At 51.3% G+C, this 25,253-nt stretch overlaps 2 protein-coding genes across 2 annotated transcripts in view; both read right to left on the bottom strand.

The window, feature by feature from the left end:
- Positions 1-13,333, bottom strand: part of LOC135804706 (rifampicin phosphotransferase-like) — a 26,880-nt gene extending 13,547 nt beyond the window's left edge. The window contains exons 1-13 of the mRNA XM_065318646.1: positions 12,875-13,333; positions 11,071-11,436; positions 10,568-10,711; positions 9,972-10,058; positions 8,698-8,830; positions 8,181-8,356; positions 7,428-7,555; positions 6,008-6,074; positions 5,466-5,571; positions 4,316-4,446; positions 2,820-2,942; positions 1,721-1,832; positions 851-929 (exon numbers count right to left, since the gene is read on the bottom strand). Of these exons, the coding sequence (XP_065174718.1) occupies positions 851-929; positions 1,721-1,832; positions 2,820-2,942; positions 4,316-4,446; positions 5,466-5,571; positions 6,008-6,074; positions 7,428-7,555; positions 8,181-8,356; positions 8,698-8,830; positions 9,972-10,058; positions 10,568-10,711; positions 11,071-11,436; positions 12,875-13,099 (1,877 nt within the window). The 5' untranslated portion in view covers positions 13,100-13,333. The remainder of the gene's footprint in view (positions 1-850; positions 930-1,720; positions 1,833-2,819; positions 2,943-4,315; positions 4,447-5,465; positions 5,572-6,007; positions 6,075-7,427; positions 7,556-8,180; positions 8,357-8,697; positions 8,831-9,971; positions 10,059-10,567; positions 10,712-11,070; positions 11,437-12,874) is intronic.
- A 1,011-nt stretch (positions 13,334-14,344) lies between these two features.
- LOC135806056 (uncharacterized protein K02A2.6-like) lies at positions 14,345-18,529 on the bottom strand. The gene has a single exon (XM_065320206.1). It carries the CDS (start codon positions 18,527-18,529, stop codon positions 14,345-14,347), a length of 4,185 nt encoding a protein of 1,394 aa, XP_065176278.1.
- Between the last annotated feature and the right edge of the window lie 6,724 nt (positions 18,530-25,253).

Here is a 25,253-nt window from a genome sequence, read left to right as displayed (position 1 = left end):
CAGGTCACAATCACAGCAAGATAAGATACACAGCCAGGCCCGGCAGGTCACAATCACAGCAAGATAAGGTACACAGCCAGGCCCGGCAGGTCACAATCACAGCAAGATAAGGTACACAGCCAGGCCCGGCAGGTCACAATCACAGCAAGATAAGGTACACAGCCAGGCCCGGCAGGTCACAATCACAGCAAGATAAGGTACACAGCCAGGCCCGGCAGGTCACAATCACAGCAAGATAAGGTACACAGCCAGGCCCGGCAGGTCACAATCACAGCAAGATAAGGTACACAGCCAGGCCCGGCAGGTCACAATCACAGCAAGATAAGGTACACAGCCAGGCCCGGCAGGTCACAATCACAGCAAGATAAGGTACACAGCCAGGCCCGGCAGGTCACAATCACAGCAAGATAAGGTACACAGCTAATCGAGTCATGCCTGTTAAATTTTGGATGAGCCGTACATTTATTCAGGGATTTCCCCATATGTGAGCACATCAAGCAAAGAGATATGCTAAACTACAAGGCGGTGGTCTTAGTGCAGGCAAGGGATGTACTAAAATGAAAGTGCCCTGTGCAGTGGGTACTGGCCCATATCACAGTTACAGGTACACACTAGTGCAAAATACTCTTGCCGCAACAGCCACAGTCAGAACGGCGGTGATAAATGCTGAAGCAAGCACACACATACACACACAAACACACACAACACACACACACACAAATACCCCCCCCTACACATGCACACACACCGCGGTGCAAGCAAGTGAAACACGCCCGGCTTCTTTTTAATAGCCCGGGCAAGTGCCCGCTAATCCGGTAACAGCTTCCCATTCTCACAGCCTCGTGCGTACATGTTCGAAGCCCCAAGTGTGTGCAGCTGAGCAACGACATCATCCGGATTGTTGAGAAGCCATCCTCTCAGGTCACAATCTGTGGGTAGCAAGGAGACACAGTGCAGCATATCCGCATCAACATCTTGTTGATAAGCTTTGATTGAACCGTTTCCTGGGCGGCCAATCTCACCTCGCAAGTAGATGCCTATTTACAACTAGTGACAAAGTTGTTTCTGCGTGAACAACCTACCAGTCACTTGTAGATCCACTGCTTCCGGGTTAAAATGCAACAAGAAGTGACCTTAGATGAAGTGACAATCTGCCATAGCTAGGCTTAGGTCTTATACTAACTGGGAGTGCATTCCTAAAGGTTGGCCAGCTAGCGGCTGAACCATTTTTTTCTCTTTCTAAGTGAAACGTTACTTGCAAGGCTGATGCTATTACTTCTCTCCTCTGTACTAGATAACTACAAGGTGGGTGTGTGATGACAGGGTCTTTTTAAAACATTGTAACCGCTAAGTGGGAAAAAATTGCAAATCGTTAAACTTTCCACTCATCAAACTTTCAACTCTGGCCGTATCAAAACTAATAATGTTCAGGTGTTGGTGCCCCCCCCCCCCCCCCCCCCCAATCGCCTCTTCCAATGTCTGGATCCATAGAATCCTCCTCAATTTGTGTTTTGTATTGTATTCTATTTTACTTGGGCATTGCCAACAGACCCTACTAAGGTCTTCTTACAGGGTGCCCGAGATGAATGAATGTGTTTAAAAGTTCCTGGCGAAATGAATCGGGGATGTGATTAGTGCATTGGAGGTTCCCTACGGTGATCAAGTTATCAGCAGCACAAGTAAGATAATTATGACAAGCTATCCCGGCAAGTAGTTTTACCGTCGCTATTAGACTTGTCCACGAATTCAGCAATTCTCATCAGCATCTTGGTAGGCTCTGTACTCTCCACATCACCCTGGCCACACAGCAAGTCATTCTGCAGTGACTGGACCTGGAATACGCATTTGTATGCGCACACACACACAAAATCATATACACCCATGCACACACACACATGTGCAAGAACACACACGCACATACACACATACACACACAGACGCACACACACACACACACACACACACACACACACACACACACACGCACACACACACGCACACACACACACACACACACACACACACACACACACACACACACACACACACAGAGGATGCCTGAAAACGAGATGGCCTAGTGTGTATGCATGACTACACGTTACTGGTCTTTAGTGGTGAAACGAATATCAAAACCCAGTAGCCGAATATTCTTTGGCTTAACGAACGAACGAACGAATATTCTTTCGTTAACACGGATGACATCACACGCCCTCCTCTCAGTCATTTTATTGGATATTGTCACTATTATTAGGCATGACAAACGAAGGCACATATTTCTCCACCATTTCTAGGTCAATTTTCACAAAATCCCCAGCTACACGCTCAAAAAACAGCTCAAGACGTGATTTTTCGTTCGACCGCCATAACTCCATTCCAGGACCTCGGAACGCGTCCAGGTTGCTTCGAGACGACAGCTGAGAGTGTTCTAACGCCGATGGAACTTTCGATGAAGCGGTTCGGTCAAGTATTCGCGAAGTTACGGAAGTTTGAAGTCGCCCGGTAAACTCTGCATACCCGGTTAGCGAATATTCGCCATGAGAAATATCCGTTCGAATGTGACAAACCGAACGAACATTCGAATATTCGGTATATTCGTTTCACCACTACTGGTCTTACTACACTAACTGGGTGTGAGAGTGAGCAAAGAGTACTCAAGACACCTCCACGGCGGGAACAAGAATGAATTTAGTAGTTGAGCAGTCTATGGTGGACTACATGTGTACAGTAGTGAGGTCACTGATTGAGCAACTCACCTTGTGCTCATCCACACTGATTGAGCAACTCACCTTGTGCTCATCCACACTGATTGAGCAACTCACCTTGTGTTCATCCACACCCACAGCGCTGACCATCCACCTCGCTACAAGCTTCTTCAGCAGGCCAAAAAAGATCATAACGTACGTGTCGTTGATGATGGGAACTTCCCATTTGCCGAGGACATCCTGAATCCAATCGCAACAACAACAACACGATAACAAGTCAGTGGTGATGATGAATCCTTGTGATGAAGTGATAATGGCAAACAAGATACGGACTGGAGTCGCAGCACAGCTACTACGGGCGATTCCCACAGCCTTGCACACCCATTGCTACAGGCGATTCCCACAGCCTTACACACCCATTGCTACGGGCATGCTTTCAGTTTACCTTGCCGTGATGTGTGCGGTTTGAGACATCAAGTGTATCAAGTTGAAGGATTGTTAAAACAACGCGTTTGACTTGGCGAAACTTCTCTAGTACTCAGCGAAGCACAATCCCACACATCAGATGCTCGAGGGGTGGTATGGCTCGTGACCAAGCGGGATTGCACACTCTGTGTCCCACAAGATGCCCCACTTGCACTCACTCAGTCTCCCTCGCTAGCATTGTAAACAACTACATGTACTCCGTCCTGCAAGCCAGCCTCAGTAAGTTACGGAATTCGAGTCGCTGGCTACGTGCGATGCCGAGACAGAGGAATTATGCACCAATTCTTATTGTTCAATTTCCTGTTTGGAGTAATGATACTTTGAAGTAAGAAGCATAGTCCACATTCCCTTCAAGCATGTACCAGCGTAGGTCCGTTGGCATAGACTATGCTAGGACATCATCGCCCTGTACTGTGACCATATTGATTGTGTGTACATGTGTGTGTGTGTGTGTGTGTGTGTGTGTGTGTGTGTGTGTGTCCGCTTCTACCTCGTGCCCAGTACCGACCGAACCAGCTGCTGTTGTCACTGGTGACACTACCGCTCGGAGGTGCTGCAATGCTCACTGTGGCACCTGCAATCGTTGTTTCCGCTCAACCCAGGGACGCAACCACCATCGCTGTTCAACGCACTGCCACTGACCAACGGCCAGAGAACGGGGCAAGTTCCCGCATATGTGTATCTGCTCTCGCCGGTTCCGACTAGTCTCACATCTGGAGCGCCATCGGGTGGCGTGCTCTTTCTCTCTCTCTGCTGCCCCTCCGGGGCCCACGTGACCCTAGAGGTAGTGGCTCTACAGGACAGGACAGGACAGGTGTGTGTGTGTATGTGTGTTTGTGTGTGTGTGTGTGTGTGTGTGTGTGTGTGTGTGTGTGTGTGTGTGTGTAGTGTGTGTGTGTGTGTGTGTGTGTATGTGTGTGTGTGTGTGTGTGTGTGTGTGTGTGTGTGTGTGTGTGTGTGTGTGTGTGTGTGTGTGTGTGTGTGTGTGTGTGTGTGTGTGTGTAGTGTGCATGTGTGTGTTTGAGTGTGTGTGTGTCTATGTGTGTTTGTGTGTGTGTGTCATACACCATGCCTGATCTGCGCTTCATTCCGCCATCACCCTAACAGTCGAGGCCGTGTGAACTTACGGTGAAAAGCATGTCGACAAACGCCATCTGCTGCTGCAAAGTCAACATGGAGAAATCGGTGCTCAGCGCCTTCTCATAGATCTTGTTGAACGACTCAAAGAACTTCACCACCAGGGTGTCAATGGAGTAGACTGCATCATGACGAGGGGAAAGAATGGTAATGACAACGACAACAAACAAACACAAAGGCACCCCAAAAAGCATGAAGAGATTGACCATGCAAATGGCAAGCCATGACTGAAAAATGCAGAAGAAAGGAGTTATAATAGTTATTGCAAGGAGGAACAGTGGATTCAGGGGGTTACTGCAGGGCAGTGGGGAGAGGACCAACCTGGGGTCCAGGGGTGTTCCGGGGGGAGGGGGGATCGGATTTCTCGGCCATTTTAGCGCTCTTTTGTTGCTTTTTCCGGGATGAATTGGGTGGACTGTCCTGGAGGAAAAGTGGTACAACCATGGTCATGCTGGTCATACCGTTTGTGACGCCCCTACCGGGATTGATCTGAACGCCCCTGCCGGGATTGTCATCTGAAAGATCATGCTTCAGAGAAATGAGAGGTACCGGGATCAACTCCTGCTCGTGCTATGGCCCATGGGGGGTTCGGGACTGAGTCTGGCCTTGACTTACACGGCCGCCGGTAACATGGATGCAGAACTGACTGGGATTGGGCCGGTCTTGGACCCGGTCTAGCCGATGGACCTAATCTATGCGTCTCCACCGCTCAGGAGCTGCGGCATCTGGTGCCTGATCATAGGGTGGGGGGGGGGGGGGGGGGGGGGAGTCCCATGGGAGCAGAAAGGTAGAGTCTAGACCTACCCGGTACGCCGCAGATCTCAGTGACAATCATTGTTTTACGTGCAGGAAAACAACCACACTCTTCTCAACTAGAATTCCACGCTCAGTGCTATGTTTCCATACTTGAAATTTTGAACATAGCTGCTAGGTCAGAAAAATCTGCAGAAGGAATTTCACCAGTGACAGACTGCCCCCCCCCCCCCCCCCCTCCCAGTGAGCAAAGTATGACAAGGCTTAGCATGATTCTGCTCCAGGCCGATTGGCTGTGATTCTTACAAAGAGAACACTAGGATTGGCGGGCGGGAGGGAGGGGGGGGGGGGGTCGAGTGCATCAAATTCTATGGCACACTGCCTTACTCTTGTGCAGCGCGTTGCTGACAATGGAGATTTTCTGCAGGATGGAGTAGACCGGCTTGCTGGCTTCGATCTCATTGATGATCTCTTGCAGCTCTGGACCAAGGGACTATAAGCAAACAAACACATCAGTGCAGGATCCGCCTATAGGCTTAGAGAATAGCAATCTGTGCATTGGCAAAACACTCAGTTCACTCTTGGTACTAAATCAAAAGTGAAGTAGAAAATGGGTTGCGGGCGACACTGGGCAACACTCGTGAGTTCACAAATTCATTTCAGGATACAATATCTCAGCATTTCGATGTCACTCTAAAATCTATCTAACTGTGACATTGGTAAGCACATGCCATACATGTATGTGCACAATCACACACATCCAGACTGACTACCCCCTCCCCCCCCCCCCCCCCCCCCCCCACACACACACACATCCAGACTGACTACCCCCTCCCCCCACCCCCCTCCCCACACACACACCCAGACTGCCTCCCCCCCCCCCCCCCCCACACACACTCTCCCACACACACACTCTCATATGCACGCACCTGTTTAACTCCCATCATAGTTTCCATGAACTTGGCTGTGTCGATTATCGGAAGACAGGTCAATGCCCTGAGAAGATGGGGAAATAGAAGCGCAGGAACACATGTAGTGGAATAGTTTGGTATGCATGTGTGTGACTGGCATTAGCCACACAGAGAAACGGTATACCAGTGTGTTTGATTATAGTAAATATTTCAATGGAAACTGCCATGTACCGTAGCAAAATGGTGTGTGTGTGTGTGTGCGCGCGCGCGCGCGTGTGTGTGTGTGTGTGTGTGCGTATGCCACCATGTGTGTGTGTGGGGGGGGGGGGGGGTGCGTGTTGGTGCATGTGTGTGCATGAGGATACGAGTGCTGGTTTCAGCGGCAATGTGAGTGTGAGGAGGAGACAGCAGCATTGACGTACCGGTACCAGTTGTGAGTGTGAGTGTGAGGAGGAGACAGCAGCATTGACGTACCGGTACCAGTTGTGAGTGTGAGTGTGAGGAGGAGACAGCAGCATTGACGTACCAGTACCAGTTGTGAGTGTGAGTGTGAGGAGGAGACAGCAGCATTGACATACCGGTACCAGTTGTGAGTGTGAGGAGGAGACAGCAGCATTGACGTACCGGTACCAGTTGTGAGTGTGAGTGTGAGTGTGAGGAGACAGCAGCATTGACGTACCAGTACCAGTTGTGAGTGTGAGGAGGAGACAGCAGCATTGACGTACCGGTACCAGTTGTGAGTGTGAGTGTGAGGAGGAGACAGCAGCATTGACGTACCGGTACCAGTTGTGAGTGTGAGTGTGAGGAGGAGACAGCAGCATTGACGTACCGGTACCAGTTGTGAGTGTGAGTGTGAGGAGGAGACAGCAGCATTGACGTACCGGTACCAGTTGTGAGTGTGAGTGTGAGGAGGAGCGCACAGCATTGACGTACCGGTACCAGTTGTGAGTGTGAGGAGGAGACAGCAGCATTGACGTACCGGTACCAGTTGTGAGTGTGAGTGTGAGGAGGAGACAGCAGCATTGACGTACCGGTACCAGTTGTGAGTGTGAGTGTGAGGAGGAGCGCACAGCATTGACGTACCGGTACCAGTTGTGAGTGTGAGGAGGAGACAGCAGCATTGACGTACCGGTACCAGTTGTGAGTGTGAGTGTGAGGAGGAGACAGCAGCATTGACGTACCGGTACCAGTTGTGAGTGTGAGTGTGAGGAGGAGACAGCAGCATTGACGTACCGGTACCAGTTGTGAATGTGAGTGTGAGGAGGAGACAGCAGCATTGACGTACCGGTACCAGTTGTGAATGTGAGTGTGAGGAGGAGACAGCAGCATTGACGTACCGGTACCAGTTGTGAGTGTGAGTGTGAGGAGGAGACAGCAGCATTGACATACCGGTACCAGTTGTGAGTGTGAGTGTGAGGAGACAGCAGCATTGACGTACCGGTACCAGTTGGTCAGATTGTAGTAGACATTACCGCGCACCAGACCGACCATGTTGGAGAGGTAGGGCTTGAATTTAGCAATCACCTCTGCTGGTACACCACCGACTGTCAATGTCTGTGTGTACACCTGTACCAAATATGGCATACAGAACATATAGAATATAATTATACAGAGCACTATAAGACGCACTTGCGCTGGTTAGCTTTATGCTTTGCCCGCTGCTTCTAGCAGTTTGAGCACTCTCAGCGCTAGTACATCGAGCTGTCCTAATGTCTGTGGTTCTCGTAGCCATGGCTGGCAGTTCAATCCTATTTCAAGCTCGGAGTTGCACTGATGTGGCCTCATTGGCCGAAACAGTCTGGCTGTCTGCATCATTGAACATACATACACGCACGCACACGGCCAACACGCATATACAAACATACACACACATGCACGCACATGCATCCATACACACACACACACAAACACACACACACACACACACACTTGTACGTGTTGCTCACTGCCAAAACTGGTCACGTGGGTTTCCCCGGGAGAGGGGAGAGAGACTCAAAAGGAAGCTTGGAAAGGTGACTCAATTGGCTATTGAACCGTCCAACGGCCGACACCCCTCACGCACACATGTACACACACGTACACATACACACACGGCGCAAGGACAAGAACGTGTCATGCACACCACCTGGGACCGGAGTCACGGGGAAAGAAACAAATTAGCCCGTGAAGCGCATGCAGCCATCCGTCTTACCTGTGTGTAGCCACGCGATGCAAAGGAGAACGTCAGAGGTGTTGTTACTCCACTGTAACTTTCAACTACGTTGGAGTTGTCCCAGAGAATCGGCGCATTCCCAGCTGCACTACGGTCCAAGAATGCAAGGGGCGGTAACGTGACAATGGGACGGACTTGAAGGCAATAGAGCTTGCCTGAATGGCACACAGAGAACACAACACAAACATATCGACATTGCATGGACAGTTGGACACAGTAAAGATCACATGTCGAGCAGCATGCCAAAAGCCGGAGACACATCGCGAGTGACTAAAAGGGTAGAGTGCCGTAGATACAGCTGTCCAGGGCAGTGTGGATGAGTTGGAGGTATGCCACAAGTACATATAAAGTGCTAGCATGCAATACATCACAAACCCAACGCAGCACTGCATCACACACCTGACATCAGGTGAAGCATTGTACACGCAAGCACACACGCCGGCTTGCAAACAACAGACGACTACACTGCTGTGCGTGGGGAGAGTCGCAAACTGACCCTCCTCAATGGCCCACTCGAAGTCCTGTGGGTGACCCGTCGACTTCTCCAGGTTCATCATGATGGTGGCAATTTCTTTAGCCTGATCGTCAGTCAACGTCCGCGCCTTTTGCTGGTCAGCCGGCACATCTACCTGCATGGACACGTGTATGTGTGTGCATATATTTGTGCGTGTATGTGTGCATGTGTGTACGTGCGTGTGTACGTGCGTGTGTACGTGCGTGTGTACGTGCGTGTGTACGTGCGTGTGTACGTGCGTGTGTGTGTGTGTGTGTGTGTGTGTGTGTGTGTGTGTGCGGTGATGGCGGGGTACCACATCTCACCTAAACGTGGTCATAATATGAACGATACACGGGCCATGGTGTACGTACCAGGAGTGTCTCAAAGCTCCATCTCTCCATACACATTGTCCTTACATATTGGCTCGCAAAGAAAGGACGGAAAGAGGCCAACACGGTCAATAGCAGCTACTTGTGCATGAGCTACCGAGGCTAAAAAGTCGTTTTAAGTGGTTTGTACCCTGAAGTATTTGTTGTCAAGTTGTATTCCCCTGAAACATTCACACACACTCACACACGTACGCACACGCACACATTCACATGCGCACACAGAGTCATATTGGTGGTCTGCAAGGCTCACAACTTTAACTGCGGTAGGGTCCCACCACCAGTCAGCCATTACAAGATGGCACAAACCCTGGTTAGCGGGCCATAGCACGAGGATTTCAGGTGGCCCAGCCAAATGGGATAATTTACACCGGAAACGAACATTATAGAGCTTTTTCAAGGACACGGCACCGTGCCCGTCAACGGCGCTCACCCCGAGGTTGTGGTGAACAACAGGTCGCACATTGAAAGTACACGAAATGCGACAGATTCGTCTTCACCAGCGCTTGGAGCGATTTTGGAGCTGGCCCTTTTTCGCCCAAGCCATGGAAGGTCTTCCTGACAGCTGCTTTGACTCAACACAAGTATCGGACATGAAGTTGAGCGCCATCCTAGTGCTTCTTTCACCTCCACGCGTCCATTCCCGTACAAACTGAATGCAACCCGGGCTTCGCCTGTCCTGATTCAACAGCGATTCAAAAATTTCTCGCACGTGATCCCAAAGCAAGTGACAGTTGGTCCATCCTTGAAAAAGCTCTATTGACGAAAACCCAGTTTTACACGAATTTGGTGGGGCAACAGTTGTTCGGATACAAGGTCCGGCGATGGCCAGACCGGCCGAACCGGGTGCTACGGCGCAAACTATGGTTAGTCAGTGTGAGCGGTTACCTTCTCCACACCACCACCCTCCTGCTGCCTGAACATCTCCTCCTTGTTTGCAAGCTCCACGCTGACCTTTGACTCGTCAAACGCAACCTACAGAGAAAAGGCAATGGAACAAATCTATGATAATCTCACAGAACTACAGTGCTGTCGGGCCGGTCGAAGTACAAACCGACTAAGATTTCACTAAGAGCAGCATATAATATCGATACGTACATACATGTACATGGTGACTCAACTGTGCACGAACTGCGGCACACGAAAATAAGAATGGTCTGGGCTGCGAAGCTGAGCCATGCCCGAGTATTTGCCGAGACAATGTAAATGTTCATTTACCTTCTTGATCATGGAGACCCCCTAGATGGGTTTTTAGCCTTTGGGGAATCCTTAGATACCCCAGGTTGCCTGATGATTGCGAGAGCATGAAACTTGAAGTAGCAGCAAACAAGCCTTGATTGTCCTTGTTATTCTGTTCTGGAAATCCTTAGATATAAATAAATAAAAAGTTGCACTGGTGTTGGCTGTCTACAAACGACCAGGATACGTGTAGTGACACGGCAACGGGTGTGAAAGGGCACGATGCCGGCGGCACTCTGGCTTACCTCATAATGATCAGGGTCGAGCTCTCCGCTGACCAGACCCTCACCAATGCCGTGGACGGCCTCAATGTACACGGCCGGTACGGATAGGGGCTTGAGCGGGTGCCTGGAGAATGCAACACCGCTCACATCGGAATTGATCATCAACTGCATAAGAAGCAGGGTGCGGACAGAACAGAAGCATACTGCGAAATGGAGTGCACAGGACCAATTGTACACCCGATGATGAATGGAGAATTTGATGGATACGCCAAGGTATGCACGTACGGGGAGCTAGGGGGGGGGGAGAGAGAGACAGAGAGAGAGAGAGAGAGAGAGAGAGAGAGAGAGAGAGAGAGAGAGAGAGAGAGAGAGAGAGAGAGAGAGAGAGAGAGAGAGAGAGAGAGAGAGAGAGAGAGAGAGAGAGAGAGAGAGAGAGAGAGAGAGAGAGAGAGAGAAGAGAGAGGGAGAGAGAGAGAGAAAGAGAGAGAGAGAGAAGGGCAGTGAAGATCATCGGGGAGACTGACCTGGACAATGACGGCCATTCCAGATCCAGTGACTGGCATCTGACAGTCGCGGCGATGCTGCATGACACGCTCGGCAAAGCAAGACGACCAGCACTGCTTGATGGCGGCGATCACCTGCTCCAGACCGCGCTGGTACAGCAGCGTGTCAAACTGGCCGGCGAACGAGTGACTCGACGAGTCTTCGTCTGCCCCGCTGGAGCGCACCGCGACAAAGCGCTCGTTCCCAAGATGAGCGAGGCGCTGGCCAATGTCCTCCAGCAGGGGTGCTTTGATAACACCGGACATGATGCGTGCGTGCAACGCCTTAGACAATGCTTCCAAGTCGGAGGTGTCCGCCTCCTCCACCATCTTGTCAATGTTGTTCTCCTGGAGTGAAGGAACGCAACAGGCACACAACAACACACCGTGGAACAGGAACAGGAACAGAAGGACGCAAATATCAGCACCATCACTTCAAAATTTACTGGCACTTCATTGCCTTATCTTCAGGTGGATACAGGTGGAAGAAGAAACTAACACTTACGCAACCGTGATTGGGAATAAGGGCCGAGTGCTGCATCGCAGCCTTTTCAGACCAAAACCAGTCGACTCAGCGTCCAAAAGACTACAACATATGGGCCAATCGCAGTCATCCGTGCATTTATAAGAATGAAATGGCGCTTTTAGTGCACACAAATCTCCATCCAGTAGGGCGTAGTCACCCAGTTTCGGTGGAAGTGCGGGAGTTCGATTGGGAATAAAGGAGGAATGGAGCGTCTCAGCTTCCTTGGACCAAGGCTATTCGACTCAGCACCCCGAAGACTACAACTGGTGAACATTTGATTTTAGGGTATACTTCCCCTTTAACTGCATGGCACTATAGAAGCTAGGTGTTTGCTAGAGGTACACGTGTGTGAGGGGGGAGGGGGTGCAGTTTAGAGAGAAGCTGAACATTATCACAATGATTTGGCAGCAAAAACGCATCGTGTATTGTATTGTGTGCTTGTCGGTCTGATGGTGCACAACTGAAGCCGAGAATGTGACGGTCTGTTCACTCAGCGGCACTAAGCTGGGCAGTGTCACTCCACCGGAGCTCTCTCACTGAACTCTGTATGGTACAGGTGCATGGTACTTGAATTGTGTTTCTACTCCTCCATAAATTGCAAATTGTGTTTTGTTATGATGAAGAAAGGAAAAGGACAAAATGTTACGAGTTACGACAAACTGTCCACCAACAAATTTTCCTTTCTTCATCATAACTATATTGGCTCACCATCCGAGTTCAAATTGTGTTTTGTTTGCCCGTAAAAAGAGGCTGTTGTGTGGTGCATGGTATAATTGTTACGCAACTGATTTCAGGGCGGATTTTCAAATGGGTACCAAGTATGCAGCGTTGAGTGGCCAATGCAAGTGCAGTGCTGTGCCGCGAGATCGCCAAAGCATCTCAACTGATGATGCAATCGGCGCTACGCAGGTCCTGGGTGGTACAGGACAACGTGCAGCCTGATCCGCACAGCGCCATCATTGCGTCATGTGCCACGTTTCATCGCATGCAACGGCGTGAAAGGCACAGATTTTTTTATTAAAAGCAATTCATTTTTTGACAATGGTAAGCAGCAGCCATTCAGCCTTGCACAGATTTTTTCCCATCAATAATGATCACATCATCGCTTTGATGATTAGATGGTGTGCTGTGGCAACGTGTCGAGGTCGGCTGGAGAGCGCAGTTATAGTGTGGTGGTTGGTGAGAAAAAGTATTGCTTTTGGTCAATCGTATCAAGAACGCCCTACTGTACTACATACATATGCAGTGTGCCCGTTGTACCTTGAGGAATGCATTGAACGCTACCGTCGACAGGCAGAACCACTCGGGTACCGTGCACCCTCCGCCGAAGTTGCTCAGCTTCCACATGTTCTTGGCCTTGCCGCCGCCGAAGCGACGCAGGTCGTCCTCGCCGTCGCCAGCACAGAGAATGTGTGCGCCATGAGCGCGCCGACATCGGCCCGGAGAGCCGCCGGGGCCTGTGGGGGTGCTGGGTTCGGATGACATTGTGTCACTCCCAAAAGGTAGCCGTTCAGGGAAATAATAATTGCCAGAGTATTGCAGGGCGCGGCGACACGGCTAGCGAATCCAGGACAAGTGATCGGAGCATGTGCACTATGCTTTTACAGGTCGTCACACGCGCAACGCCGATCGTAAAGCTCACGACGACACAATTGTCAGCATCGAGCAACAATCAAAATGAATGGGAAATCCAGAAAAAAACCTGGCCTATCTACTGCCGGTATTTTAATAATTTTTATTGACACCATACCACCATAGGTCCATACCCACCATGTACCACCAATATTGACACCAGACAAAAAATTAATAAAACCGCGCAGGTCCGGGAAAAGCCAAAATAGAAAGTACGTACATGTACGGTACGAACCAGCGCTATAGCGCTAGCGGCCCGCGTATCATATCCATGGTAGATCTACATGTACATGGTATCAAGAGTCCCTCGCGCCATCAAGAAGTCGGTACCGATTTTTCATGCATACGTACATACATACATACAGCATGTGTGTTCGATTATCCGGATAATTATTACACTTCGCGCTGGCGCTTTGAAAAGTTTCGATCTCGCTGAGACTCAAGACAAGTCAAGAGGTGTCGAGCATCGTTGTTTGGTTCCGTGTTTACCATATTTAAAAGGCATAATTAATGGACATAGTTTGCGAACATAGTTTGTGTAGTGTTTCGTACTTTAGTCTAACCAGACCAACCAGAGAGCCAAGACATTAGTTCTAACTGTTGTACTACGATAAGACAAAGAACCTAGAACACATGCAATCTACGAGATATATACATACGGGCTAAAGTGGGAAGGAGGAATGGAATGCTTGATCATGTAAGTAGATCATGATGATGGGAATGATATCGGAATGCATGTATGCATGGGCTTCATGCATCTAGTCACATGACACTACACCTCCCTTTCTTTGAGGTTGTAAGAGCAAATATGGCAGTAGATTAAGAAGATGGAGAAGATACCTAACTGGACGACTTTGAAAGTGAAAACAATAAGACCGCTGCAGAAGGGATCCATTACAGAGTTCTGTAAGCCTGGTCTGTCCGAGGGAGTATTCTAGTATAGTGCATTGTACATGTATATCCTCTCCTCTTACAAAGAAAAGACCTAAGGCTAGGGGTGTACAGAGGACACACAGGCACATGCAAGCCATTAGAAAAGAGAACGAGCAAGAGAGGGAGAGACAGAAGAGTGGAGTATTTTGTTTGGAGAGACCAAAGTTAGAAGCGATCGGGAGCATGAACGACACGGCCGCGAGCCGTGACATACTTATCAGGCTGGTCTTGAGCTGGAGGGGTCGATGGCAAGTTGGGAACTGCAGAACACGGCGGAGTAGAAGGTTGACTGGCTGGGGGATCAGGATCGGTAGTAGCGGCAGAGTGACCAGCAGGCGGCAACTGTTGCGGCGTTGGCATTGGGACAATGTGCCGCCGGTTGCGTCTGAACTGGCCCGATGGGGTTGCTACGATGCAGGAGCGCAAGGCTGGTTGGCTCATCACGTGGCCAGACTCTTCACGATCAGGTAGATACACAGGCTGTTGGGGACACAGAGACGGCAGTGTCCGGGCTGCATGGCGACTGGCATGGTTGGTGCTTTGGCGATCCTTTAAGCGCTGATCCGCAGCACGCAGGTCGCTCTGATCGACTGGATGCGACTGTCGCTGTGTTGGAGAGAGAGGTAAGAGTGACTGCAGCTGGCGGTTCATCAGAAGCTGGGCTGGACTCTTACCATTCTCCAAGGGAGTGTTGCGGTACGCGAGTAGTGCGAGGTGCCAATCAGTGCCCTGACGGAACAGACTCTTGACCGTGCGAACAGCACGCTCGGCCATGCCATTGGCTTGCGGATAGAGAGGGCTACTGGTGACGTGGCGGAAGCCATAGGTGGATGCAAACTGGGCAAATTCAGCACTGGTGAATTGCGGTCCGTTGTCGGTCGTTAGAGAGTCAGGGATGCCATGGCGAGCGAACAGTGACTTGAAATGGCTGACTGTTTGAGCTGTGGAGAGCGAGGGCATGTCGAGGACCTCGATGAACCGAGAGTAGTAGTCGATGACGAGGAGGTGGTTGCGACCGTCGATGGTGAAGAAGTCTGCGGCCAGATGTTGCCAAGGAAACTCTGGGAGTGGAGTTGAGAGAAGAGGCTCGGGTGGCTGAGAGCGGTGTCGACTGCATTCTTCACATGTTTGGACAAGAGTAGCTATGTCCGACGAGAGTGATGGCCACCATACGGAAGTGCGGGCCAGGCGTCGGCACTTGGTGATGCCCTGGTGACCCTGGAGAAGGCGAGCCAGGATTTCTTGCTGGTGAGCGGGAGGTATGTAGAGACGCTGATCATACAGAAGCAAGCCGTCGTCCGTGAGGCTGAAATGTGCGCTGTGCTCTATAAGAAACTGCACTACGGGAGGAGCATCGCTAGGAGCAGGCCAGCCGTGCTGCAGATACTCGATGATGCGAGCACAGCTATCGTCGTCGCTTTGCCATGCTGAAACCTCATCCAGGTGTTGCGCAGTGGCAGGCAGAGCCTCAGTGACGTACGACACCATAGCAGCGGTCTCAGCCTCCAGTGCGGCAGTAGCGTCGGCATCTGTGCTGCGCAGAGGAGCTCGAGACAGAGCGTCGGCAATTGCGAGTTGTTTGCCAGGAGTGCGGATAATACTGTAGTCGAATCGAAGTAGCCGTAGACGAAACCGGAGGACCCGCGGAGGGAGGTCGTCAAGGGCACGGGTACCGAGCAGAGGGATGAGTGGCTTGTGATCCGTCTCAATGGTGAATGGCATGCCGAGGAGGTAGTGTGAGAGCCGGTCGCAGGCCCACGTTGCAGCCAGAGCCTCCTTCTCGATTTGCGAATAGCGCGTTTCCGCTGGTGTGAGAGAGCGAGACAAATTGGCTACAGGACGGACGGACGCGTCGGGCTGGCGTTGTAGAAGCACTGCACCCAGGCCAAAGGAAGATGCATCAGCAGATACTGTGGTGTGGTAGTTGGGAGAGTACTTGGCCAGGACGGGCTCGTTACTCAGTGACGTCTTGATGCGGTCGAACGCGGCACACTGCTCAGCACCCCACTGCCACGGGGTGCCTTTGACGAGGAGAGACCTGAGAGGTTGCGTGATGGAGGCCAAGTCCGGAATGAACTTGCCTAGGTGGTTGGCCATGCCGAGCAGACGGCGGACGGAATGGACATCGGAGCAGGGAGAGAGCTCCTGGATCGCGTGGATCTTGTCTGGATCTGGACGGATGCCACAGCCATCAATCACGTGGCCCAGGAACTTGATCGAGGTGGCATGAAATTGACACTTCTCGCTGTTGAGCGTGACACCGGCGGATTGAAGACGGGCCAGAGCTGGTCGAAGGTTGTCGACCTCCTCCTCGAGGGTGGAGCCGAATGTGAGGACGTCGTCCATCATGCAGATGTTGCCAGGGAGGTCGCTGAGCAGATCTGACATCTGTTTCTGAAAATACTCGGGTGCCGAGGAGATGCCAAAGGGGAGCCGCGTATAGCAGAATCTGCCGACGGGCGTGATGAAGGTGGTTAGAAGCTGCGACTCCGGCGCCAACGGAATTTGGTGGAACCCGTTGTTAGCGTCCAGCTTGGAGAATACCTTGGCATCACCGAGGCGAGCGAGGAGATGGTCCGTGGTAGGGAGAATGTGCCGTTCGCGCTTGACGGCTTTGTTGAGCCGTGTGAAGTCACCGCAGATGCGCACGCTGCCGTTTGGTTTTGGAACAACGACCATGCCGGCACACCAATCGGTCGGTTCGGACACTGGGCGAATGACGCCAGCGGCTTCCATGCGACGGAGGGCTTCAATAACCTTCGGTTCCATGGGCAGAGCAACTCGCCGAGGAGTGGAAAGCGAGTATGGAGGAGCCTCATCGCGAAGTTGAATGGTGTGGAGAGGACCGAAGGTACCTAGGCCCGAGAACAGGTCAGGAAACTCAGCGGCAACAGGAGAGCGAGAGTCTGAAGCTGAGGCACTAGAGGTAGAGGTGGTCTCCAGGACGTTCGCAGGAGCAGGCAGGATGCCGAGAGCCTCAATGGCTGGACGTCCGAGCAGTGGAAGCTTGAGGTCGCGGACCACGTACACCTGGGTGGGCACGGAGTGAGACTGAGATGAGTGAGCTGTGCGCAGGTCAGCTGTAAACCGGCCACAAACATTGAGGCTTGTGTTGTCTGGGCCGCGGAGAGTACGGTTCGATGGGGCGAGCGAGATAGGCAAGTCCAGGGACGTGAACACTGTAGCTGGTATAGCAGTGACATCCGCACCCGTGTCGACCTTCATAGTTATGGCCTTGCCGTGCAGAAGCATAGGGAGATTCCAGCCTGTGCCATGGGTGAGGGTGCCCAGAAATGCGTCAGCAGAACTCACTGCCGAGCTAGAGGAATCACTGTGGCTGGAGAGAGAATGGACACCTGTGCCCCGCGGGGACTGATGAGTGCCCTGTCGTCCAGAAAAACCGGAGGAACCAGATGGTGGCGAAGAGCGACACACTCGTTGAAAGTGGCCTGTCTTGCCACACCCTTTGCAGGTTACACGACTTGCAGGACATCGTGCGCGGGGATGTGACTCGTATCCGCACCAAGGACAAGAATCAGATGATGGAGTCAAGTGGCGCGAGGAGCTGGGAGCATCACGCAGCGGAGGACGATCGCGACTAGAACGCAGCCGCCCCTGATCCTGGCGGACAGCAAACAACGACTGATGAGCTGCTGCACGTACCGTCGTTTGTTGCTCCTTGATGGCAGCGCTTTGGCGAGCGTGAGCCAGCGCCTTCTCCAGCGTCATATCCGAATCCATTTGCAGGCGTTCAGAAAGACGTGCATCTGCTAACCCTGCGATCAACCGGTCCCGGAGCATCTCATCGTGCATGGCCTTGAAGTTGCACCTATCTGCCAAGCGGTAGAGATCATTTACGAATGCATCTAGTGACTCCGTGGGCTGTTGGGTGCGCTGATGAAAACATGCACGTTCGTACACATAATTTCTCTTCTTGCCGAAGTGGGCAGTGAAACGCTCAGTGACTGTGGTAAATTTACTCACGTCATTCTCAGGTAGATGAAAGCTGTCCAGTAGGTCGTCAGCTTGCTCGCCCATCGTGTAGAGGAGGGAGTTCACCTGGACCGACTCCGGTTGGGTGTGAAGACCAGACGCCTGACGGTAGCGGTTAAAACGACGCAGCCAGCGGTCCCACTGATCTGCAGCCTGGAAATTGAACGATGATGGAGGGGACACCTGTGAGAGGTGAACCATCCCCGGAAGAGAAACCTGGGCGGGCTCGGGCGCCGAAGAAGACGTAGAAGGCGCTCCACCGGAGGAGCTACCTGAACCACCATTGCTGCCTCCGCCACCGGCAGGGGAAGATCCGCGGGAAGCGGGCTGAACCGAGCTGGGGTCCGAAGAAGACATGGCTTCTGAACCGCTGCCACCATGTAGTGTTTCGTACTTTAGTCTAACCAGACCAACCAGAGAGCCAAGACATTAGTTCTAACTGTTGTACTACGATAAGACAAAGAACCTAGAACACATGCAATCTACGAGATATATACATACGGGCTAAAGTGGGAAGGAGGAATGGAATGCTAGATCATGTAAGTAGATCATGATGATGGGAATGATATCGGAATGCATGTATGCATGGGCTTCATGCATCTAGTCACATGACACTACAGTTTGTTTCTTTCTTTTCTTGCTCAATGAGCTTCAGGCTTCACAAGTATGCCAGCCAAACGTTGGTCTGGATGACTTGATCGACCTACCGGCGCCGGCGGCGGGAGATCCGTGCCGGTATATACACGTGCATAACTATGTGATGTAGTAGGCGGGGAACGCCGGGGATTGGTGTGGCACTCGGTGGAGGAATTATTGCTTTGCAGCGTAGTCCGAGTTCACCCATGAACAGATTTCGTCACAGAGTGCGCCACATCGATGGACTCATTCGGAGTCATATCATTGTTATAGGCGATTCACACTCCTTACAAATGCTGGTGGAATCATGTCCAAATTTGGAGAGTTTCAACACGCGCTTGTATCCTCCAAAGCTGATATCGCTGTTGTTCGTGACTGAAACCAAGATCACCTCAGAGAAATTCTCCCTTCACGAGTCAGCCATCCCAGGGTACTCCGGCCCACTCCGGCGTGACAGGACTGAACATGGTGGTGGCATAGCAATCTGGATACGCAGCCCATTGGCGTACCATCATCTAGATCAGTACGACTCATCCATAGTCTTCACGAAACTTGGCTCACAGTGCAGTCTGCCCATCATGGTAAGATAGTGCTGGGTGCTGTATACAGGCCAGGATCCGCCTCAGACACTGCAGTGATATCTCAACACTTGAGCACCTCGATGGCATCCTGGATAGCGTCAGAATACACGGCACCCACACCATGCTGGTCGGAGACTTCAATGTCCACAACACGGCTTGGCTCGGCAGCTCTAACTCTAAGACCACCCGTGCACATGGTGCAGGGGAGTACATGGAGGAACTCAACACACAAAGGCCGATTCCACACTACACCAAATCCTGTCTAAAAAGCCATTTTTCAGGCACTTTTCAGGCAAGTTGCCATGGCGATCACTTTGAGAAACGCGCGAAAGTGAAAAGTGCTTGTTGTCTACAAAGCAACACCAGCACCAAGGCAAGTTTTTACCTTTTCAGGACACTTTTCTGACTTTTCTTCAGCCTTTCGATTTTTTTCCGAATGTGTTCCCTGTCGTATCTTTCAGTTGTGGTGAGTTGTGAGCTGTCAACAATGCCTAGGGTCATGTTTAGCCAGGAGCTTGAGGGCAAGCTGATTGAGCTTTGGAGCGGACATTTGAGGCGACCTCCGGGCGGTACAGTTCGCAGGAGCTACGCCGGAGGAGATCGCCATCAAGCTGAATTTGTTTGCTGAACAGCTCCGGGAGGAGGCAATCTATACTGCGTCGATCGTCCATTCCAAAATCGACAACATGAAAACGAAGGCGAAAGGACTGTACGAGACATACACAACGAAAACTGCCACCGGAATGCCTGTTGGCGAGGTTGACAAATATTCGACCTATGATCTGGAATCCGCCTACACAGCGCGCGCTAGCGTGGTCAAATTTCAAGATTGGGCACGCGAAAATGGGTGATATTCGAGGATTTGGACCAACAAAGAGCCTCTCCACTACCGCCGTTGCTAGATTAAGCACAGGAAAGCCTCACAGTCTAACCTTCAAAGCAAAGTCCCGTGATCGACACTTGTAGGTGTGAATGCAGATTCACTTTATAAGCCACTTTATGCCTTCAAGGCAAAGCCACTTTCGGCGTAGTGTGGAATCGGCCTAAGCGCTGCCCACAGCCTCATGCAGCATGTCCAAGAACCAACCCGAGGTCTCAACACCCTGGACTTTGTGCTCTCTGACTTCACTGGTACTGTGACCACCGGTATCTCGCCGCCGATAGGAAGGTGAGACCAATGTGTTGTCCACGCTGAGCTCGCTCAAGCCCCGCTAGAAAATGAGCCCAGCACACGGAGGCATGTGTGGCGATATGGCCAAGCCGACTGGAACAGACTGCGTGCCTACTACCGTCGCATTGCCTGGACAGCTGAGTTTCCGGAGGACCCAGAGGAAGCATGCAGCCTTGTTACTAGGCACATCGTGTCTGGGATGCTGCAGTTTATTCCCCACAAGATGCTGGAAGCAAGGCCGTCCGATCCGAGCTGGTGGACACCAGAATGCACTGAGGTTCAACGTGCCAAAGAGAAAGCGTGGAAGGCCTGGCGTCACCAGGGGCCCAGCGAATGCCTGAAGCAGTCGTTCATGACAACTGTCACTCAATCTATTACAACCCAACATCGTGCACAACAAGCTGAAGAGCAGACAGTCCGAGAGCGTCTCACACGTGGTTCCATGAGAGACAAGGACTGGTGGAGGAATGTCAAGCGCGCCGCCGGTCTGGGTAGGACTACAGACGTGCCAACACTCACTGATGCTGACGGGCACGAGCACAGTACATCGAAAGCCAAGAGTGAGTGCCTTGCTAGATTCTTTGCTGAAAAATGTAGCCTTGGGGATAATGACATCGACAATGCTGAGTTACCAGCAACACCCCGCACTACCACTCCGGGCCTGCAGCGCATCCGCTTCCGCGTCTCTGAAGTCCAACAGTGCCTGAAGCGTCTCAACACATCAAAATCCACTGGTCCAGATGAGATCCCAGGACGAGTACTCAAGGAGTGTGCAGCTGAACTAGCACATCTGCTGGCTAGATTGTTTCGCCTGTGTTTTGCAAATGGAGTCCAGCCCCAATCATAGAAAATTGCTCGTGTCGTTCCAGTGCACAAGAAAGGACCCAAATCCATGATGAAGAACTACCGGCCTATATCTCTCCTGACGATCATCTCTAAGATCATGGAAGGTATCATCAATCGGCAGCTTGTGAACCACCTGGAAACCCATCAACTCTTCTCCTCGTCCCAGTTTGGCTTCCGACGTGGACTGGGCACAAGTGACCTACTGACGGCTCTCCAGCATTCCTGGGCCACTACCCTGGCTGGCGGTGGTCTTGTGCATGCCCTGGCAGTTGATATTGCCGGGGCATTCGACAAGGTTTCCCACCCAGGTGTCCTTGCGAAGGCACAGCAATGTGGCATCCACGGCCAACTCCTGGCTTGGCTAAGGTCGTATCTCCATGACCGAAAACTGACTGTAGTTGTTGGCGGTCAGTCCTCCCCACTGCTCCCGATCAAGGCTGGAGTGCCCCAGGGTAGCCTCCTAGGTCCCACTCTTTTCCTGTTACCGTAGAATCCCGCGGATAAGCCCACCCGCGTATAAGCCCATGCCCGCGCATAAGCCCAGGGTTTGTTCGAACATCACAAAGCTTCATCGTACAAGCCCATGGGCCTAGGTCAAACCGAGAGTCCATAAATTATGGACTCTTGGCCATACCATGTACATAGTACGTGCACATTATAGTTTTTTTCCGTACATTTCAGCACAATCATCGGTTGTTTTTGTTTACACAGTGGTTTTCAGCAATGTACTTCTCACTTCCTTGATACACAACTTGGTGTCGGCGTATAAGCCCATGTCCGCGTATAAGCCCATGTTCTCGTATAAGCCCACCGAAATGTCCTTGTGAAACAGATAAGCCCATGGGCTTATCCGCGGGATTCTACGGTATATGTAAACGATGCAGAACAGTGTTTAGCCCCAGGCTCCAGTCTAGCTGTCTATGCGGACGATACAACACTCTATGCCCTAATCAGAAACCCAGATACCATCGCTGCTGCTTGCAATAGCCTCCAAGCATCTGTTGACCGCCTGCAGACTTGGGGTGCCCAATGGAAGATAAAGTTCGAGCCATCAAAATCTCAGGCAATACTCCTTGACCGCCACAGACCATCCCTGGATGTCCCACAGCTCACATTTGATGGCATGCAGGTGCCTGAGAGCCCCCAGCTCAAGCTGCTAGGAGTGTTATTTGACAGTACTCTCTCCTTCCGGGCCCACATCCGTTCCCTTGCCGTTAGAGCCAACCAGCGACTCGGCCTGCTCCGAAAGGCATCTCGGATCCTGGACAGTGCAGGGCGCCTAACTGTGTACAAAGGATTTGTACGGCCTATAATGGAGTACGCCTCTCTCGTCTGGGCAAGTGCGGCACATTGTCACCTCCATCAGCTGGACCTGGTCCAGCGTCGAGCCATGAAGGTTATTGGCCCCTCATTGCTCCCCAGCCTGGCAATCCGAAGGCATGCTTACGGGCTGTGCTACCTGTATAAGCTGCAATGCATACCAGGTCCAGCTCTGCTTACCAACATGGTACCTCCCCCAGCAAGAGTTAACGCTGCACCCCGGACGCGCCGGCAACGCCAGTCCCTCGGTGGCCACTCTTTCCAACTCGCAACTCCTCTGCCAGCCTCCAGTCCAGAGTTCATCCGCCGCTCCTTCCCATACTTTGTCCTGGAGAGCTGGAACACACTGCCTGCCCCAATCCTCGCCGAACGCCCAACTCTCAAGAAATTGCCGACATTCAAGACCAAGGCCTACCATCACCTCCGCCAGACCAATTGGCTATGGGCCACTGAAGTCCACCAGCACTGAGAATAACCGGTTGTCTCTATTATTATCATTTTCTGTTTCTCTCTCTCTCTCACTCTTCCTCTCCTGGGAAGCTCCTCATGCTCATTCTCCCTTTCTCTGTCCATTTCCCCTTCCTGATGTGTAGACCAACTGTTGAACCCGAGCGGACCACTAGGTCGGGGGAGGTTGACCTACCTCATCGGCACGCATGCCACGCTCCTCTGTGCTGTCAATGTTCGCTTGTCCACTTTTGTCTACCTCCCCTTTTATGTTGCTGGCCAGTGCTTTGTAGTAAAAAAAAAAAAAAAAAACGACAGGCAAATCCACGTTTGTCAGGTGCCCGCAGGAAGTGAAACGTGAGGCTGCAGTTCACACGACCGCGGGTGGCGGCTAGAGCTCCCGCGAGTATTCGGTGAGTATACGGCGTTACTGTGGTGATTTGGAATGGGTACCCGAAGACGAAGGCCAAACAACCAGAGTTCAAGACTACCGTACGATAGTACGACCTCACAGCCTCAAAACTGTAAAAGTGCCCGCAGATGAGTGCATCCGCCGGCAAAAAGGCCATGGAGGCATGGACACTTTTGATTCCCGCGGACAAATTTTGGTCGCCCGCAGGAATAATATCTCCATGGTGGCTTTCCTGTAAACGTGGATTTGCCTGTCGTGTGAATCGCCTATTAATATTACGTACCGGTCCGTAATCTACTAAATTAGTAATGTAACATCATGTAGATCTACCGCGCAGGTATGTGGAGTGCATGTATGACCCTCAGTGACGTGGTCGTGAAATTATTATAAGTACACTAAGTGTAGTTACAATAATAGTTCACTGTACTCATGTGCTTCCCAGTGAGGGTGATGTAAGAGACAACCGGCTCCAGTGGTTGTCACCTTTCTCCACTGCTGTCATTCGCACTTTTAGATTCCCCCCCCCCCCCCCCCCCCCCCCCGATGCAGCCATTTACGCTTTATGCGAAGCTTCCTAAGCTGGTTGTGTTTCTCAACGCAATTGTATAGCCGGTGGTAACGCAGACGTGCAAACTTTACTTTTTACTAGGGCTGAAACGATCATGGATTTTCACGTATCGATTACTCTTTAGCTTAACGATCGAGTAATCGATTATAATCGTTAGCAAATAGAGTCATAATTCTGTGCAAACATTACTCTGTTTCCACAAACTATGCCTTCATAATACCAACAAATCTGCATTAGTGAAAGGGTAGCTCCGAAGCATGGCAGTTTTGAAGTCAATTTAACCTCAGAATATAAACCATACCCCCGGCAACTGCATACTCCCAGCGGAAACTGATTCAAACGTCACAAAACGAGGGTTTACCGTACTTTCTGGACACAAATTAAAAAAACGCAAAATAATCGTAAGTATGGAATCGAGCATGAGTACGAGGACGAAAGTGCGGAATCGGAGCCCGACGCGCGCTAGCGCGGAGGGCTCCGATTCTAGCACTTGAGTCCGAGTACGAATGCTTTGATACCATTTCTGACATGCATTGCACGAACTACTTCGTACTACTGAATCGGAGCACGCCTAGGCGTGCTCCGATTCCTCCGATTGGAAAATCGGAGACCTGCAAGCGCTCACAGGTCTTCAGTGGCTGATTCAAAGCACGGCAAGTCGCGCTAGGATTCGCTGTTGCCATGTCGATTGTCATGTGACATGTCAGAATCGGTAATCTAAACGATTGCTCGATCGTTAGAGTTATCAAACGAGTACTCGATTATTCGGTATAATCGTTTCAGCCCTACGTTTTTACTTACTGCCACCATTCACAACTTTTTGATTTGCGCCATGATGCAGCCATTTACACTTTGTTTTGTGAGTATATAAACCAATACTGGTCCAGATTTCTCATTACTGTTTTCTGATGATCGCTTTAAGCGTGAAACTCGGAGTTAAGAAGTGTGAGTTATGAAGTTTGAAGAGAAAGTTGAACGGTCTCTGCTGGGATGACAACTGCACCATAGTCCGTAGCTCAGTGGTTAGAGCATCGCTGGCCTCAAGCGAAAGTCCATGGTTCGAGTCCTGGTGGTGACAGTCAATTTTTCCTTCAGACTAT

This window comes from Sycon ciliatum, chromosome 1, assembly GCF_964019385.1.
Source record: "Sycon ciliatum chromosome 1, ocSycCili1.1, whole genome shotgun sequence".
Taxonomy (NCBI): domain Eukaryota; kingdom Metazoa; phylum Porifera; class Calcarea; order Leucosolenida; family Sycettidae; genus Sycon; species Sycon ciliatum.
Note: the sequence above shows the minus strand (reverse complement) of the source record. Positions and strands in the feature narration are given on the sequence as shown.